Source organism: Ambystoma mexicanum, chromosome 3q (assembly GCF_040938575.1).
Source record: "Ambystoma mexicanum isolate Mex_15411 chromosome 3q, UKY_AmexF1_1, whole genome shotgun sequence".
NCBI lineage: Eukaryota > Metazoa > Chordata > Amphibia > Caudata > Ambystomatidae > Ambystoma > Ambystoma mexicanum.
This window is the reverse complement of record NC_090926.1, coordinates 858431753-858447212: the sequence shown is the minus strand read 5'-3', so window position 1 is coordinate 858447212 and position 15460 is coordinate 858431753. Positions and strand designations below refer to the sequence as shown.

The 15460-nt window shown below is 43.8% G+C and overlaps 1 protein-coding gene across 4 annotated transcripts in view; it reads right to left on the bottom strand.

Moving 5' to 3' along the window:
• The window catches only part of RAB11FIP4 (RAB11 family interacting protein 4), a 1742713-nt gene that overhangs the window by 76963 nt on the left and 1650290 nt on the right, over positions 1–15460 (bottom strand). For all 4 annotated transcript variants that reach the window (XM_069654951.1, XM_069654954.1, XM_069654955.1 and 1 more), the window contains 2 exons: positions 8194–8385; positions 3352–3486 (listed from right to left, as the gene is read on the bottom strand). In XM_069654951.1, coding sequence (XP_069511052.1) covers positions 3352–3486; positions 8194–8385 — 327 coding nt within the window. The remainder of the gene's footprint in view (positions 1–3351; positions 3487–8193; positions 8386–15460) is intronic.

Genomic DNA, 15460 nt, shown 5'->3' with positions numbered 1-15460 from the left:
GTGAGAAATTGACACATTTTCCAAATTTTGGGAAGGTTAATACAAACAGCAGAGGCAGCAGTAGTGATCAAATTCATTCCAAGAGCCAATGACTATCTAAGTATCTGCAAGGTGTGGGATGTTTTCACCCACACATCCGAGCCCTACAAAATCAGTGTACGTTGCTGATTGCATAAAAAGCAATGCTGCCCACCAGAAAAAGCGCAGTGAAAACCTGACAGATAAGCCACCATCCACTTTTGACAATTCCCAGACCCATCCTTTGGTTGCACACAGAGATGTTCAAAAATGTGTTTCATTGGTGTCAAAATTTGCTGAAATCATGGCCCACAAGACCACTATAAAGATTCAACCTTCTTGTGGGGTGTTCCACATCACTCTACTGCAAGGATCCCCATCAAAACATTGTCAGCAAGGATCATAACTGTCAAGCCAAATTCCCCTTTTAAATTTAAGAACAACTGTCAACAAAAGAAATGGGTGCAGTACCATTGCACGCCACTGAACGGCGATGGCGCTCTATAAATCCTGACATGAGAGCCGTCTTGCAGAACTGTGCATTGATCAGAAGGTGGTCTTATGTAATTAAAAGTTCAAAAGAGTTGCCTGTCCATGGGAAACATTCACACCTGCCCTTCCCAGCAACAGCCCAGGATATCACATGGCCCTGTTGATTGGGAGTGAGGGGACTTCCCTGCAGCCTGCAGGACACAACACAATAGACTCTTTCAATTGAATAGAATATGCTGATTTGAGGTGTAACTGAAAACAGTGCTCTGGCAGGAAACAGGCCATTTGACCATCTAACTCACCAAGCTTCTGGGGCGGACCCAGACACTTTTGTGAATTGAATTGAAGGCAAATATATGTTTTATAGGAATACTGATAACTAATTGTAACCAGATGACAGAAATGTACAACTTTGAGATTCTTAAAATGACAATTTTACTCACGGTTCAAGACTCAGCTGGTCGCTCTGTGATGTTCTGAGGCAAAACCCCAGGAATTATGAATATTGTAGACACTGTGTTTATGCTAGAGACATAGTAATTTACTGTAATATGCCCAGAGAGGCGGTGTACCTCTGTGTAAATTTGGGTAAAAGTCCAATATGGCAAAACCCACTAAAAATGAAAATAAGTTGTCATTTCTGAACCCAAGCTCTTAGGAAGATCAGATTGGCAAGAATGTACCTTAATTCATCTGCAATGTGTACATGTAATTTCAACAACTTGTGTATCTGGGAAGCATGTGTGGTTATGAAAAATCGTTTTTCTGAGTAAATGCAAAGGGGAGAGACTTACGCCAGCCATAAAAATAGCATCACTCTGACTCATCCTGACTCACTACTCAGTTCTCCAGTCAGAGGACAGAAAAGTCTATAGCCTATCAAATCATGAGAGGGTTGGGCATAGAGAGTCAGCCGACCCACCCACTTTCAAAAGACATAAAAGGAGTCATTGAGACCCAGGTAGAGACATTCATTTTCCATTTCAAACTGATTTCTTGCGAAGCACTCTGCCGGACCAGACAATATCAAGAAGGACCATCCAGAACTTAGACTGCAGACTCCAGAACTTTAAAGCAGAGGGGCCTGAACTACAAGCTGAATCCCTTTCAGCAGGCCTCAAAATCTTTTGCAACCTGACTCTTCAACAGCTGGGCTGTGCTGTTTGATTCTGGTTAGAACCCTATGCCAGAACTCAGAAAGCAGAGTGGTATCCAGTGCTGAGACCAGAACCAGAGATCCAGAACCACAGACCAGACCCAGACCAGATCGCTGTGAGCAGAACCAGTGACAGAGACCGTCCCGTGGCGAGAGAACCGCAGCCAACCTGACCAGATCTTGACGGCCTATTTCAAATTTATAGTGTGAGTACCCAGCCAGAACTGTGCATAGTCATCTATTAGTTTAAAATAAGCTGATCCCATCCAATTCAACCTGCCTAGAACTGCATTAGAAATCGCGTGTTCATTCTGTGACTTTAAAGCTGTGAAAGTGGCATTTGCCATTCTGAATCAGTATTTCATTTCTGAAAATCTACCTCCACAAAATTGTCAGTATCTTTGGAACCGCATGTGCTAGGAACGAGATTTAACTTTCATTTTAAAGCTAAGAATCTAAGCTCAACTTTCTACTCATTATAGTTTTTCCGTAATCGCGCTCGACGCACTCGGAAAAAGTGCCGCGAATTGAAAACTAGCTCAAACTTCTTCATCTGTCAAAAATAGCTGCTTTTGTTTGAAATTTGTTTTCAACCTGATAATCCCTCATGAATCATTGCTAGTGTAGACCTGAACTAATTCAAAGTAACTGTCACCTACCCTGAATCTCCTATAGGGAATTAAAATCATTTTTAGCATATTTTCACTCCATTGCCAATCCATGAAAAGTATTTTTGCCTGTGTTTAAAAGCATACCGGTTGTTCAAGGCTAGCTGGGGGGAATTGAACATTGAATTGCATTTTGATTGTATTCCTGAAAACTGTGTGCTCTCCTTCCATCTCTTTACATTACATGGGGGGGGGGTGAATTGCCACAAGGGGAGGGAAAAGTGATTATATTATCTCTTGTTGAAACCATATCAGTGTATCCCTGTGCTGCATTATTCTTTTCCATCATTGCATTCCCTTGAAACCATAAAGCATTCACAGCTACCTTATACCTTCTATACTAACTCCTAAGTGATTCCAAAAGTGTGCTAGTGTAATATTATCCATTGTTGATCACTGTCATATTCATAAGTAATAAAATGTATTTATAAAAGTGTGATATACATCTTGTTTAATTTTTCAATAAATCTTTTAATTTGCAAAACAAACCTACTTCTTGGCTCAGTGAGGTCAGGGGGATTCAAAGAGAGGGGCGTTATATACGGGTTTATCATCCAGATTATAACTTGTCATAAAAATATATAAATAAGGGCTTCCCTTGGGCATCCCAGACCAGGCATTGACTTAGTTGGAGTGCTGAATTGAAGTCGCTTAACAGAGGAAATAGGGTGAGGAACATTGAGCGCTCCGCGAATCGGGTGATCTGCACATTTGGTCCACCCTCACAACGGCGTGTGCCATGCAGATTAGTGCACGTTTTGGTGAACCAGCCGGTTAGTCTCCAATGGTTCATATTTAGAAATTATGTTTATTTTTGTAATATTTATATGTTTAGGGTTCATTAAGTGAGCATCCAGAAATGCTGGTTTGATTGGCTATTTGAACTCCTCTATTTGTGGATCAATAGTTTACATTTAGCCTTCATTGCCTTTCTGAAAAGGTATTTTTTTACCCAAAATAGTATAGTGGGTGCTAGCGCTGCATCTACAAGGTACAGTGCTGGACATCGTGCCTCACCTGTTTGCCTTCAGGTTCTTCAGCCGGGCTTCCAGGTCATTAAGGAGGTTGATCTTCTTACAGCACTGGGAACAGTAGACATCCAGCAACTCGCCATTGTAAACGTGCCTCATTTTCCTCGGCGTTTGCCCGGCACTGTACAAGAGAAAGAAGAGATCAGTTCATTATCAGTGCACAGTAGGCCATGGTCAACACTGCTAGTAAATAGATACACAAAAAGTATACACTTTAATGAACACATTACTTGAAAATATGTTGTTATAAAACAAAATTAGAAGCTCGATTTTGACACAAATAATAATTTCCATTGCTGGCACCCGTCTTGTCCACGGTCAGCTGTGAGTGATTTGATGACTGTGTTTTTTAGTGAATTTTGATAGTTATGCTTTTCCGATTAGAAATGCAGAATTATACTGCCACACATGCAATGCAAAAACGAGCATTGCCAATGCCAACAGTTTGGGCTTTTAAGCAGACATGGGAAAGGCCAGGCAATGCCATAGCGGTATTAACTGGCCATTGATGGTAGCAGGTGCGACATGGTACGAGTACCTTGGCATCTAATAGCAGTGGCCGGCAAATGCCTAATACTTTTACACAAAGCGAAAGTGCTGGCTTTACCAATCCTTATTTTAAACCGAACTTCAGTGAAGGATACACATAGTGCATATAAATGGAGTGGCTGAAGGAAGACCTTGTTAAGCCATTTTAATGACACCAGTAGTGGGTTTACAGCTCCAATTAAGTCATTAACACTTGGAAGACTGCTTTGAAAAAACACTGGTAGGTACTTGAATGCACAGTTTGATGGTAAGGCTTGTTTAAAGCAAGCTCAGAAGTTCCCATAAGGAGCTGTTTTTGGGCGAGGAGCGGCAGGAACTGGGTGGAAAGGGCTTTAGGGATTAGCATGGCCATGAGCAGTCAATGGGTGGGCACATAACCAGCCAACACCTGCAAGCTGTGTGCCCCTCCTCATATGAAAAGGGGCAACCAAGTCTGCCTGAGAAAGAAAAACAACATACGATAGGGAAACCGTGTAGGATAATGCTCACCTTGGTGCCTTTAATAGATTTCCCACTTTCCATCATAAATACTAGGAATAATTGAAATTATATGGCATTGCCCAGAAGTTTCCTATTATGCAAGATCAAAGTAGAAGGACGCACAATAGATATCCAAAACAAGTTAGTGAGATATGGTCTCCTGCAACAAATAGACTGAGCCAAAGAATGTCTCAAAGCATGGTTCCTGGTCAATGATTTTAAAACATGGCCTCAGAAGAAAGAGCAGCGACAACCACCACTGCCAGGCACAAGATACTGCAGAACTTGGTGGAAGAATCAACAGGGAGAGGGAACAAACCATAACAGTCTGCTGACATTTGCAGGTGCATGAGCCGTAGGAATGAAGACCTTAGTCAAAATAGTGGAAGGAAAAACAGCAAGGAAACAAGAACATATCCCCTAAATTTAAACCACTATGCAAAGGAGGGAGACAAGCCCAGCCCCCCTCAGATAACTTGACGCACTAAAGATGTCCAAGAATAAAGTCTCCAAATCACCTCAAAAGCAGAAGAGAAGACAGACATCTGGACTGAACAGAAAAGCAAGAATGGCAATGCAAAAACTGGTAAATACAAGTAAACCAATAACCACTGATGTAGAAAGCGGCCAAAAAGCCTTTGAAGTTTGGGTTACATCTAAACTGACACATAATTGAGGACGCTGCTTCCAAGCGCTGGTGCTCAGGCCACTCTGCGTAGAGCTCTGGGCCTTTCCTCAAGTTCTACAGCTTGTCTTGGTCTCCTGCTCCCTCACTCGAGTCAGATTAGTCTGAAAATATTGGCATTTTTAAGCAAAATAAGAAAATCTATTGCAGCGGGAACCAATGTAAAACAAACATTCAAATACATTAAGGTTCAGTCTGCCTAATTACGAGTTTGCCAGTAATGTGGCCTTAAATCTACCAATTTACCAGCCACATCATTTACTGTTACCAGCGCTCAGGCCCACAGGCTTACTACAGGATTATGAGTGGTGATAGGGCGATGTAGCTCCCTGTTTATGGGACTGCATGAGGATTTTGGTGGTTTACGGCAAGTGGTAATTCAGCAGCTGCTGATTTTGGGAGGAAAAGTGGAGGACTCACCTACAGTTTTTTTTTAATCCTCCAATTTTCCTCCAAACTCGGAATTCGCAGTGCAGTAAACATTGTGCTAATGTTGTTAACACAAAACAGGTGGCATAATGGATTTACAGCCACTTTTATACTGCACCACCAAACTCGCAATGAGGCCCACTAGTGTCCCTTGCAAAACTATCACACCTGACAGCCCTTACTGGTCTTATACAGGATCCAAATGATCTCCCAGAACATTTCAATGTTTGGAAGAAGTGTTTTTATCTCTGTGGGAGCAGTAAGAAAAGAGGACTAAGTGTGACGAATAGAGACTGATAAAGGACGAATTGGAAGGGAATTGGTAACGGGATTGGTGACTCTAAGGTGGAATTATGGAAGGAGCGGTTTGTAAAACGTTAATTTGTTTCTGATTGCTGTTTTAAATAATTGAAAAACAAAAATGCATAATAGTAAGCCAACGTGCCATGCTATAGAATCCTCGCCAAAGCATGAAATAGCCACTGTCTAGCTGGGTACACATCAAGATTCCTGCACTAGCGGCACTCTGTCGTGACCTCCCTCAGCACCCATCCACATCCCTGACCTCTTGGGTAGTTTATCGGATCCTAGACAGCCCTCCTATGTCCTAATCCTGGCCAAATTCACACGCATATCTTAAGCTCCTCCTAGACCTTTCCCATACCTGGACTTCGGTCCCCCGAGGGCGTTCCCACCACAAAGCGTGTTGCGGCCATACAAATGGAAAAAGGCGCTATACAAATGACTAATACAATACAATACAATATTGAATTGAAAAAAAAATGCAGACACGCATCTTAAGCCTCCTCCTAGAACTTTCCCATACCTGGACGTCGCTCCCCGAGGGCGTTCCTACCACAAAGCGTGTTAAGGTCATACAAATGGAAAAAGGCGCTATACAAATGACTACTACAATGCAATACAATATTGACAAAAATGGTTAAGAAACACATTATTTAGCAATCCTGATGAATTCATGTTGGGAGGATCTTTCAACTGCTGCTAAACAGCATTGTCTTTGGAGTTGGTCAACTTCTAGTCAAATACCAACAAGAAACTTGAAGATGGCAATGACTCAAAGGGCAACCAGGAGGTTACGCTTGACATCATGGATGAGGTCTGATGGGAAACATGCAGTCGGGTCAACTGTTCCAACATTTCTCAAGGACAGTTCCGTATCCAAGTACTATATGGCAGCAAACTGAATAGGAATCTACCACAGGTGAATACACCAACATGACCACTGCTTTGTGCTCTCACTATAGTGGAAAAGGCCTCGTCATTATTTATTTATTTTATTTATTTATATTATGCCGGTAGCTCGCAAGCCTCGGGGCGCAGAAACATGGACACATGTACAGAGAAAGAATTCAGGCATAGACACGAGACAAGACGCACAGATCATATAGCGGCTGCCTCGTCATCATCATATGCAGATAAGCCTAAAGGCTCACCTATCAAGGGTAATCTCAAATGAAAGTAGTGTGCCAAGTCAAGTACAAAGCAGCCAGGAATTCAATGACTTGCGGTGTCCGCGTTTAGATTGTAAGGCCAAGGGAGGCAATCTGAGTCAGTCAGTAGCACTCTTAGACACCCATGAGGTGTACTCTAAACGCCCAAAGTCCAAAGGTCCCAAAGCAATCAGATCCCACATCTCTTCTTTATCTTTATGTAGCTTAGATCAGCAACTCCCATGAGTAGGTGCTTCTATTTATAGGCGTCAGCGAAGGCATGCTGAGGTTTATGGAATTCACTGAACCATATCACATGTGAATGTCAAAGGTGTTTTTATAGTGCACAGCTGATATTGGTATGACTTTAAAGCACCATACCCTTGCCCAGAAGTGCAGTTGCTGCACCGTTTAGCTATTGGACGGACAGGAGTCTAGTGTCTGGAAGAATGGTGCATAGGAATGGTGATGGCTGGTGCAGTTCAGGCCGAAACTGTCTTGGGGTCCTTCACATTGATATTGATATTTTATTTCTATCGCGCTCGTACACAAGTGTTTCAGAGCGCGACTAGCCACTTCCTCCAACATGGAGTGGGTGATAACGGTCTAATACAATCCCGTCTGAGTGACGGTGTGTGGGTTTTGAAGAGCTACGTGTGAGATACCTGAGACACGTGCTCTGTCCACACCACATTTTACCAGTGATCTATATCCGAGACAAGTGTGGTGGCAAAGGTGGCCCCTGCAGAGTACAACATTCAATTAGTAATGACCTAATGTTAATGAGCAAGCCAGCTCCAGGAAGGAACAGCAAAACAGAAGTGAGAAAACTCAATACGAGACATCTAATGGTGCACAGGTAAAATAGCCGCACGCTATGACAGCCTTTGACCAACAAGCATCATGGAACTCCACCACCAAAGGTAGAGGATGAGATCGGTGTAGGCCCTTCTTGGTCACATGGATACATTTAATTGTATTGTGGCGTGATGTTAACACTCAAAAAAATAGACCAAACGTATTGCAGTCTGAGGAACTCCCCCCTTTCAACAAAATGTATACAGAACACGTTTCCCTCACTCTCCGCAACTTTCAATGTAATCTTTTGCAGCATTTAATGGGAGTATAAGTAGATGTGAAGATAACTTGCCACTGGCATTCCAGGTGTTACTGAGGTCATTGGTGCCCCTGGCAGCTTTCCCTCCCTCCCTCCCACCACCCTGGATGCAGTTACCTGGAAGACACAGATGAGCCTAGGTCTGAAAACGCGTTGGCTCGGCCCTCATCATCCGGGCACGGGCTGCTTGGCGTGAAGTCAACGTCATCGCCTTCGCCGTAATCTTCAAACTGTTCCTCGTTGCTGATCAGGGAGGCGGTGGAGTGGGATGAGAAGTCAGAGGTGGCGGAATTGCCACGCTCATTTAACCTGAAACAAACCAACACCAACCACATCAGAGGGCTGCAAATAGCCAAAACTGCCGTCAAAGGCGGCAGATGTATTAGTCATTCTGCTTCGGGGCAGAGATCATGACTAACACCGCCGACAACAGAGCAAAACAGTCATACAAAACCGATGAGCAGAACTTGCTACGACCAATGGTGAGGTGTCATTTGGCGTGTTTGTTGAAAACCACGGCAGTCCAAGATGTAGCGCATCACCTGATGCACTATTTATTTTGTAGTAGGCATGTGCCTTTCTTTTTTTTTGGGTTCATGCTAATTCGTATCGCTCAGCTTACAAATAACCTGAAGTACATGTTTGATTTATCCTGTGGGAACTATGTGATCACTACGACCGCCAGAATTTCGACGGCAGAAAATGCTGATAAAAAAATGTTTTAAACACCCTTTACACGACATACATATGTGGGGGGAGACCCCCCGCAATCCCTCTATACTACTATTATATCCCATATGCCCCCACATATATATATATATGTGGTGTAAGGGGGTAAAAAAAAAGAATTGGAATTCTGAGGTCGACATTTTGGCCCATTACCATCCTGTGGCTTCTCCTTTCAAGCAGATGGCATCTTGCCATTGTTCTGTGCTCCCTTTCCACCAAAGATCATTTTTGCTCACAACAGGCTATGGCATTCCCAAAACATGAATAAAGCTGCAGTTACCCTCTTCACTTCCCTTTCATCTGCCTTCTCACTAACATTTTTCCCTCGCCTCTAACCTGCCTCTGACCCACACTTTCTCAGGGAGCCGGTGCACACAGAGAGAGGGAGTCACAAATGGCCAAGATTAGGCAGGAACGGGAGCTGCCCTGCTGTTGACACTATATCCCTCGTTCACGAACTGTGAGAACTGAAGAGGGAGGCCACAATAAGAGCTTAGTGGGGCATAAAGAACCATTCCACACGGTATGCAGTAATAGAATTGCGGCAACAATTTCGCCTTTACAACAAATCGCGGCAAAAATGCCACGGTTTGACCCAGTAAAGGTGTACCCCATTATACCATTTAAGGGGAGCGGGGGTTGCAGGGTTGTCCCCAGCATACTTTACATAGATTGCAGCGGCAAAACCACAGCCTTTTTGCCACCATTTCTTTTGTAAACGGCCATTTTTGCCGCGATTTGAACACATGGAACCTTCCACACACATGGGGCCTCATTAGGACCCAGGCGTTAAGGAGTTAACGGCGCCGTAGAAGGTGTCGGCGCCGTTAAACCCTTAACGCCTTACTACGAGGTCCCTTTGCGAGTCTAGACCAGCCGTTAAAGTAGGGGCCCGCAAAGGAACTCTTGAGGTAAGTACGGTACCGGAATTTGCAGTACCGTACTTACCGCCTTCCCCATTCCCATAATGCCCTATGGGGCAAAAATGGGAATGGGGAAGGGACATGGTGGCATGGGGAATTACAGCCCCGCCAACCTTGGAATGGAGTGGTAATTCCCCATTACGCCATGGCAGACTCCGGCATCGACCATGGTGCTAATAGCACCATGGTTTTCCGCCGGAGTCCTAATGAGGGCCATGAGTTGTGTCTGCAGTGATCATGGGAAACAACAGTAATCTGAGGGAAAGCGAAATGTTGGCCTGTAATCCCAAATTTGCATGTGCTCATATTAGCATCCGGAGAAGTGACTCTGCCCAATCAGATGCACAGAACGCAGACAGCATCTGCCAAGGTAAGCCTGTGTTCCATTTCTGCTGTATGTTCCACTGCCCGACCCAACCTGTGTATTGACTGCCACCGCCACACTCTGACGCTTGTCACAGGCCCCCATTCACCTCTGATCCAATTCCCCCTGGCCCCCTAACTCACCTCTTACCGGCCACATACCTATATTCAACTGGCTTCCGGTGTCTGCTTCCTCTATGTCCGACTAACCCTCCTGTCCTTTTTCAATTTCTAACGCCAACCATTTCGTCTGATAGCTTTTTTTATAATGGAAACGGATCATGTGTGATATACGTGGCACGCATTTCCTTTAAAAAAACGATCTGCTCTCCAGATGAAGGCACCAAGGTTCTAATAGTGATAATGCTCTTCAAGGTGGACTGTACCATCTGCTAATGGCTCACTACCCTCGGCAAGACTCCGACTCAGGATGGCAGGCCATTACCAGGTGGTCTGGCCCACGTGGCACGACATGGTCACTTAATTAAGCCTGCTTGTAATTGATGAGCTAGACCATAATGAACTATTAAATAGGAAGGAGTCAGTATCAAACCAGAGGATCATTTGGAGGAAGACAGCTGCTGATTTTATCTAAAACTTCTCAAATTCGATTTAAGGGGAGTCCAATCATTTGAATGTGCATTTAACTTGAGATGGGAGGAAAGGATGGAGAAACCGAAATTGGATGCAGGAATGGTTGGGGAAGTGATACCATGACGGGGAATGAAGGAACAGCAAAATAGAAGTGAGAGTAGTTGGGGAAGAGACACCACAACCAGGAGTAGTGAGGGGCAGTCAAAAACTGACAGGAGCTGGAGGGGTGGAGGAGAAACTGTAAGCTGGGAAGGGCAAGGGTAACAGAAAAGGACAGATGAATAGGAAAAGGGAATAACACGTGCCAGGCCAGAGCTAGGAGGCGGTGAAGGGTGGTATGGAGAAAGGATATTTATGAACATCTCCGTTCAATCCTCTTTCCACATGCCAGTTTAGCCACATCAGTTTTGAAATGCCACAAGTATATCAGGCCATCCTGCCATCTTTGCACAGCTTCCTCACTGCGGATAATTAAAAAGTGTGGCAGGAGTATTTCTTCAGCGAGAATCTTCCCATCCAAAAGAGAGGGAAGAGCAACAAGCGCACAGGAAGCAGCGAGTAGACTGAAGAGATGGATGAGGGGTAAGTCACTGACAGACCCTTCACCTGCGGTTGGATCAGAAGATGTATTTCAGTCAAGCTTGCTCGCTGCCCTTGGAATAAGCTATAGCTTCAAGCATTTACAGTGCAGGTAAATGTTTAAAAGACACACGAATGGCTCGTGTGCAATTGCACATGCATTGAATTACACTATATTTTCAGCACATTATAAATATTAGCCGTGAATCATCTAAAAATATCAAATTCACCATAAACAAGAAAACCGAACAAGTTAATTGTTAACATGTTCATATGTGTGTGTATATATATCAAGCAGAGGCCGTGTAGGGTAAAACGCGTTGTTCCTTTGCTATTGCTGCTGCCTTTCCTGTCCAAAATCTACGCCTCAATAAAGGACTTTTCTGCACAGCAATGACGCCTGGGATATAGTTTATTTTTCAATCTTTACTTTTGCCTGAGTGCCGCTGCGCCCGAGACTGTGTATCAGTCCACCGTTTCTTTTTCATATACATATAACAGATTTGACAGACATTTCGAAAGTGATTAAGGACTCAACCCCCAGACTGTAAAGTTTCGTAAGAATTTGTTAAAAAAATAAAGTTATTAAGAAGACAAAAAAAGCAATCTTCTTCCATTTCATTTTCCCATATCAAACAAGGTCAATTTTTGTCAGAGTGCACATCCCAAACCTCTGGACAGATTTGAACCAGGTCTGAAACAACTTGACAACGAAGCGTTGACTCGCGTTTCAAGCGAGGTTTGGGGTTATTCCGTGCAGTAGTTATTTAAATATTTGACAGAGAAGGGAGTGCCCCTTTCTAAAAAATAGATAGCTATATCTCGGGAATTTACCCATAGCCGCGTCTTTTTAGAAATTTAACAGCCACCATCTGGTTTTTCTCTTGATGCAAGAGATAACATTGGTTATAGTCGAGGATAACAGGAAAAGAAAAGTAGTTTAAAAGCTTTTTGCAGGTTAAAATAACTGCACACGAGTTTAGTCTAGAGGTGAGGAGGTAGCTGGTGGACACCAAGTGACATTTGGGAGTTATAGGAGGTCCAGGGATTGAGTTTGCAACACAAAGCTTTCTGTAGCCACGGCTATAGCCCGGAATAGCTGGCATCTAACAGCAAACTGTGTCACAACAGTGTGTGTTGTGGGAAGAAAGGGAGAGGGCAGGGGAGGTGAGGAGGCCATCTGGGCACTGGGGGTAGCTGGCACAGATGAGGGGGGTACTTGGTCGGGGCTTAGGGGGGCAGGAAAGCATTCTTTTCAGCCTTTTTTCCAATATTCGCAGATATACCCGAGGCTATGGAAGACTACAGAACACTGCGGGTAAGAGTAGTTCATTGCACGCGGCTATACATTTTGGAGTGTATGTGTTTTATTTCTTTTTTAAAGTAATTTTGATAGGTATGGTGACGCTGGGGGTGAAAAATCACTGTCCATGGCCAAAGGCCATGGTCAGTCACATGGTAGGTATTTGGGAGTCTTATCTATTTTGGCTGTGTGATTTCAGATTTTCGTATATGTGACACTATGGAATATTTCCACGTAAAGGACGAACACAGCAAAAAGGAGATTGCGGTGGTTATGTGCAATTTTTGTGGTAAGGTTTTGCGCAATGGACTTTCACACAAGCCATCGCAAAGCTTGGAAACATCCACATTAATTCAACATAATCGTCATTAAGAAAGCAAAACAATGCTGTTTCCGGCCTACTCCCATTCATTTTCCCACACAGAAAAAGTCCAAATTTGGTAAAGCTGAAGTGCAAAAACTACTGGGCAGGTTTGGACCAGATAAGAAACAACTTGGGAACAAAACATTCACTTAATTTCTGGGAAAGATTTGGGATTAATCCGGCCGGTAGTTTTAAAATATTTGACGGGGAAGGGAGTGACTCCTGCTCGCAAAAATGTAGCTATATCTTTCACAGTGCTTTGCAACAGAGAGGTTTTTCAGAAATGAAATCTGCCTTTTTTGCTCAATGTGAGTGATTACTGGGATAATACTGGGTAATGTGAAAATTTAAAGTGCTCAAAAAGGTATTTGAAGGGGGGAAAAGGATGCAGATGAATTATGCTAGAGGTGCGCAGGGGGTAAAGAGTATACCATGTGAAATAAGAGAGTTGGTGGTGGTTTGGAAAGCCAGTTACAGTTCAAATGTTTTCAGATTATCAGGGGAATACTGGGATCATCTTGCGAGATTCCCGTGGCTGCAATGAAAGATGCGCTCGGAAAAGAAAATGCGTCATACGGACGAAAGAGTCAAAGGGGGTAATGGAAGAGGGCCAAGGAGGGACAAAGCAGCTGAGAGGAGCGGGGACCATCAAAAGTTCTGAAGAAGAGTTTTTGATTTTCAAACGTTTTCTGACTATTGAGGGAATACTAGGGTAATGCCGCGGACATGGGTAGTTCATTGTCACTGTATGTGTAGTTCATTGCCATTATTGGGGAATCCCATGGGAATCGGGAAGGAGTGAATAAAGGGACATTTTACATCTGCAGTAATCACATCTACTAGGCAGGCCATGGCTAGTGGGCCCTAAAGACACTTATTGGTGCAACATATACAGTGACCAAGGCTGAGGGCCACGGCTAGTGGGCCCCAAAGAAATCTATTGGCGTAACATGTACAGTGTCCACGGCTGAAGGCCATGGCTAGTGGGCCCCAAAGAAACCTATTGGTGCAACATGTACAGTGGGCACGACCAAAGGCTGTGGCTAGTGGGCCCCAAAGAAACTATCGTATTATAAACCCTTGGTATTCCTTAAAATAACTTAAGTTAATAGAGAGTTCAGGGAATCTGATTTAACGTGAAAACAACATAGCAAGAAAACCTTTGAAATTCAGTGAAAAAACCTTTGTTAAGAGAAAGTTAAGGTAGTCAGATTTAAAGCAACAAAACCCTTGAAATTCAGCACTTGCATTTGAAGCAAGTCAACCTTAACTTTGTGCCCCCTATTGCGCAGCGTATGACCACAATGATGGCATCACAGATGACATCACCGATGAAGGCCAGGACTAGTGGTCCCCAAAGAAACGTATTGGTGCCAAATGTACAGTGGCCATGGCTAGTGGGCCCCCGAAGACCATGGCTAGTGCGCTCCAAAGAAACGTATTGGTGCAACCTGTACAGTAGGCATGGTCGAAGGCCATGGCTAGTTGGCCCCAAAAAATGGTATTAGTGCAATATGTACAATGGCCCAGGCCAAAGACCAAGGCTAGTGGGCCCCAAAGAAACTATAGTATAACAAAACCCTTGAAGTTCTGTGATGCCAACATTGTGGTCATACTCGGTGCAACACAGGGTGCAAACTTAAGGTGGACTTGCTTCAAACGCCAGTGCAGAATTTCAAGGGTTTTGTTGGGTTAAATCTGATCACCTTAACTCTCTCCTAACTATTTTTAATTTCCCGCCAAAAGCTTAAATGAACAGACACAGTCATGGTCAGCCAGCTTGACCTGGATTCAGGCCCTCACAGGGACTCTGCGCATCACAGAGGGTACCAGTTAGTGGGCACCCTGCAACAACATTATCCTAGCACAGCCACTTCTAAACTAGCCATTATCGAGTGATCTGAAACCCTGAGCCAACTGGGCTTGCCACTATGAACAGAGTACAGTGAGGTGGTGAGGCTGTGAGCATGGCTGAGACATGACGTTGCATGCCTGGGATTTGGTCGAACAATAATAATGTAATTATTATAAGTAATTATAATATTTATAGACTTATTACAGTTACTCAATTATATATCATGAGTTGGTTAGTGTGAGCTATTCTGCTTCATTAAAATATCAAGCATGAACAGTCCTGGAATAGGGAGCGTCTCTTGATTTTGCGTATCTCTGGGCACTTTTTGCATTCTGCCCATTTTTAGACTTGGTGCGTAATAAATACCTGTGCAAATGAAAGCATAAACGTGTTTGGAATTAGAGCGCTGAGGTGGTGCATGGCGTGGGCAGAGAAAGAGAAAAAGTGTCGGGTTCCTCTGATGGGCTGGTAGCTGCATGCAGAATCATCACAGCTTTGCCATGCCGCCCCCACAGGCTGCAGTCGCTGATTTTACATAATCACTGACAATCTGACTACTGCTTGAAAGGGGGCTCATGCAAAAAGATACTGCAACAAAAGCCCCACCGCTGACAAGCTTTCGACAGATGAAAACAGAATGTTCACAGTGGCACTATATGCTTCTGGCATGAGGT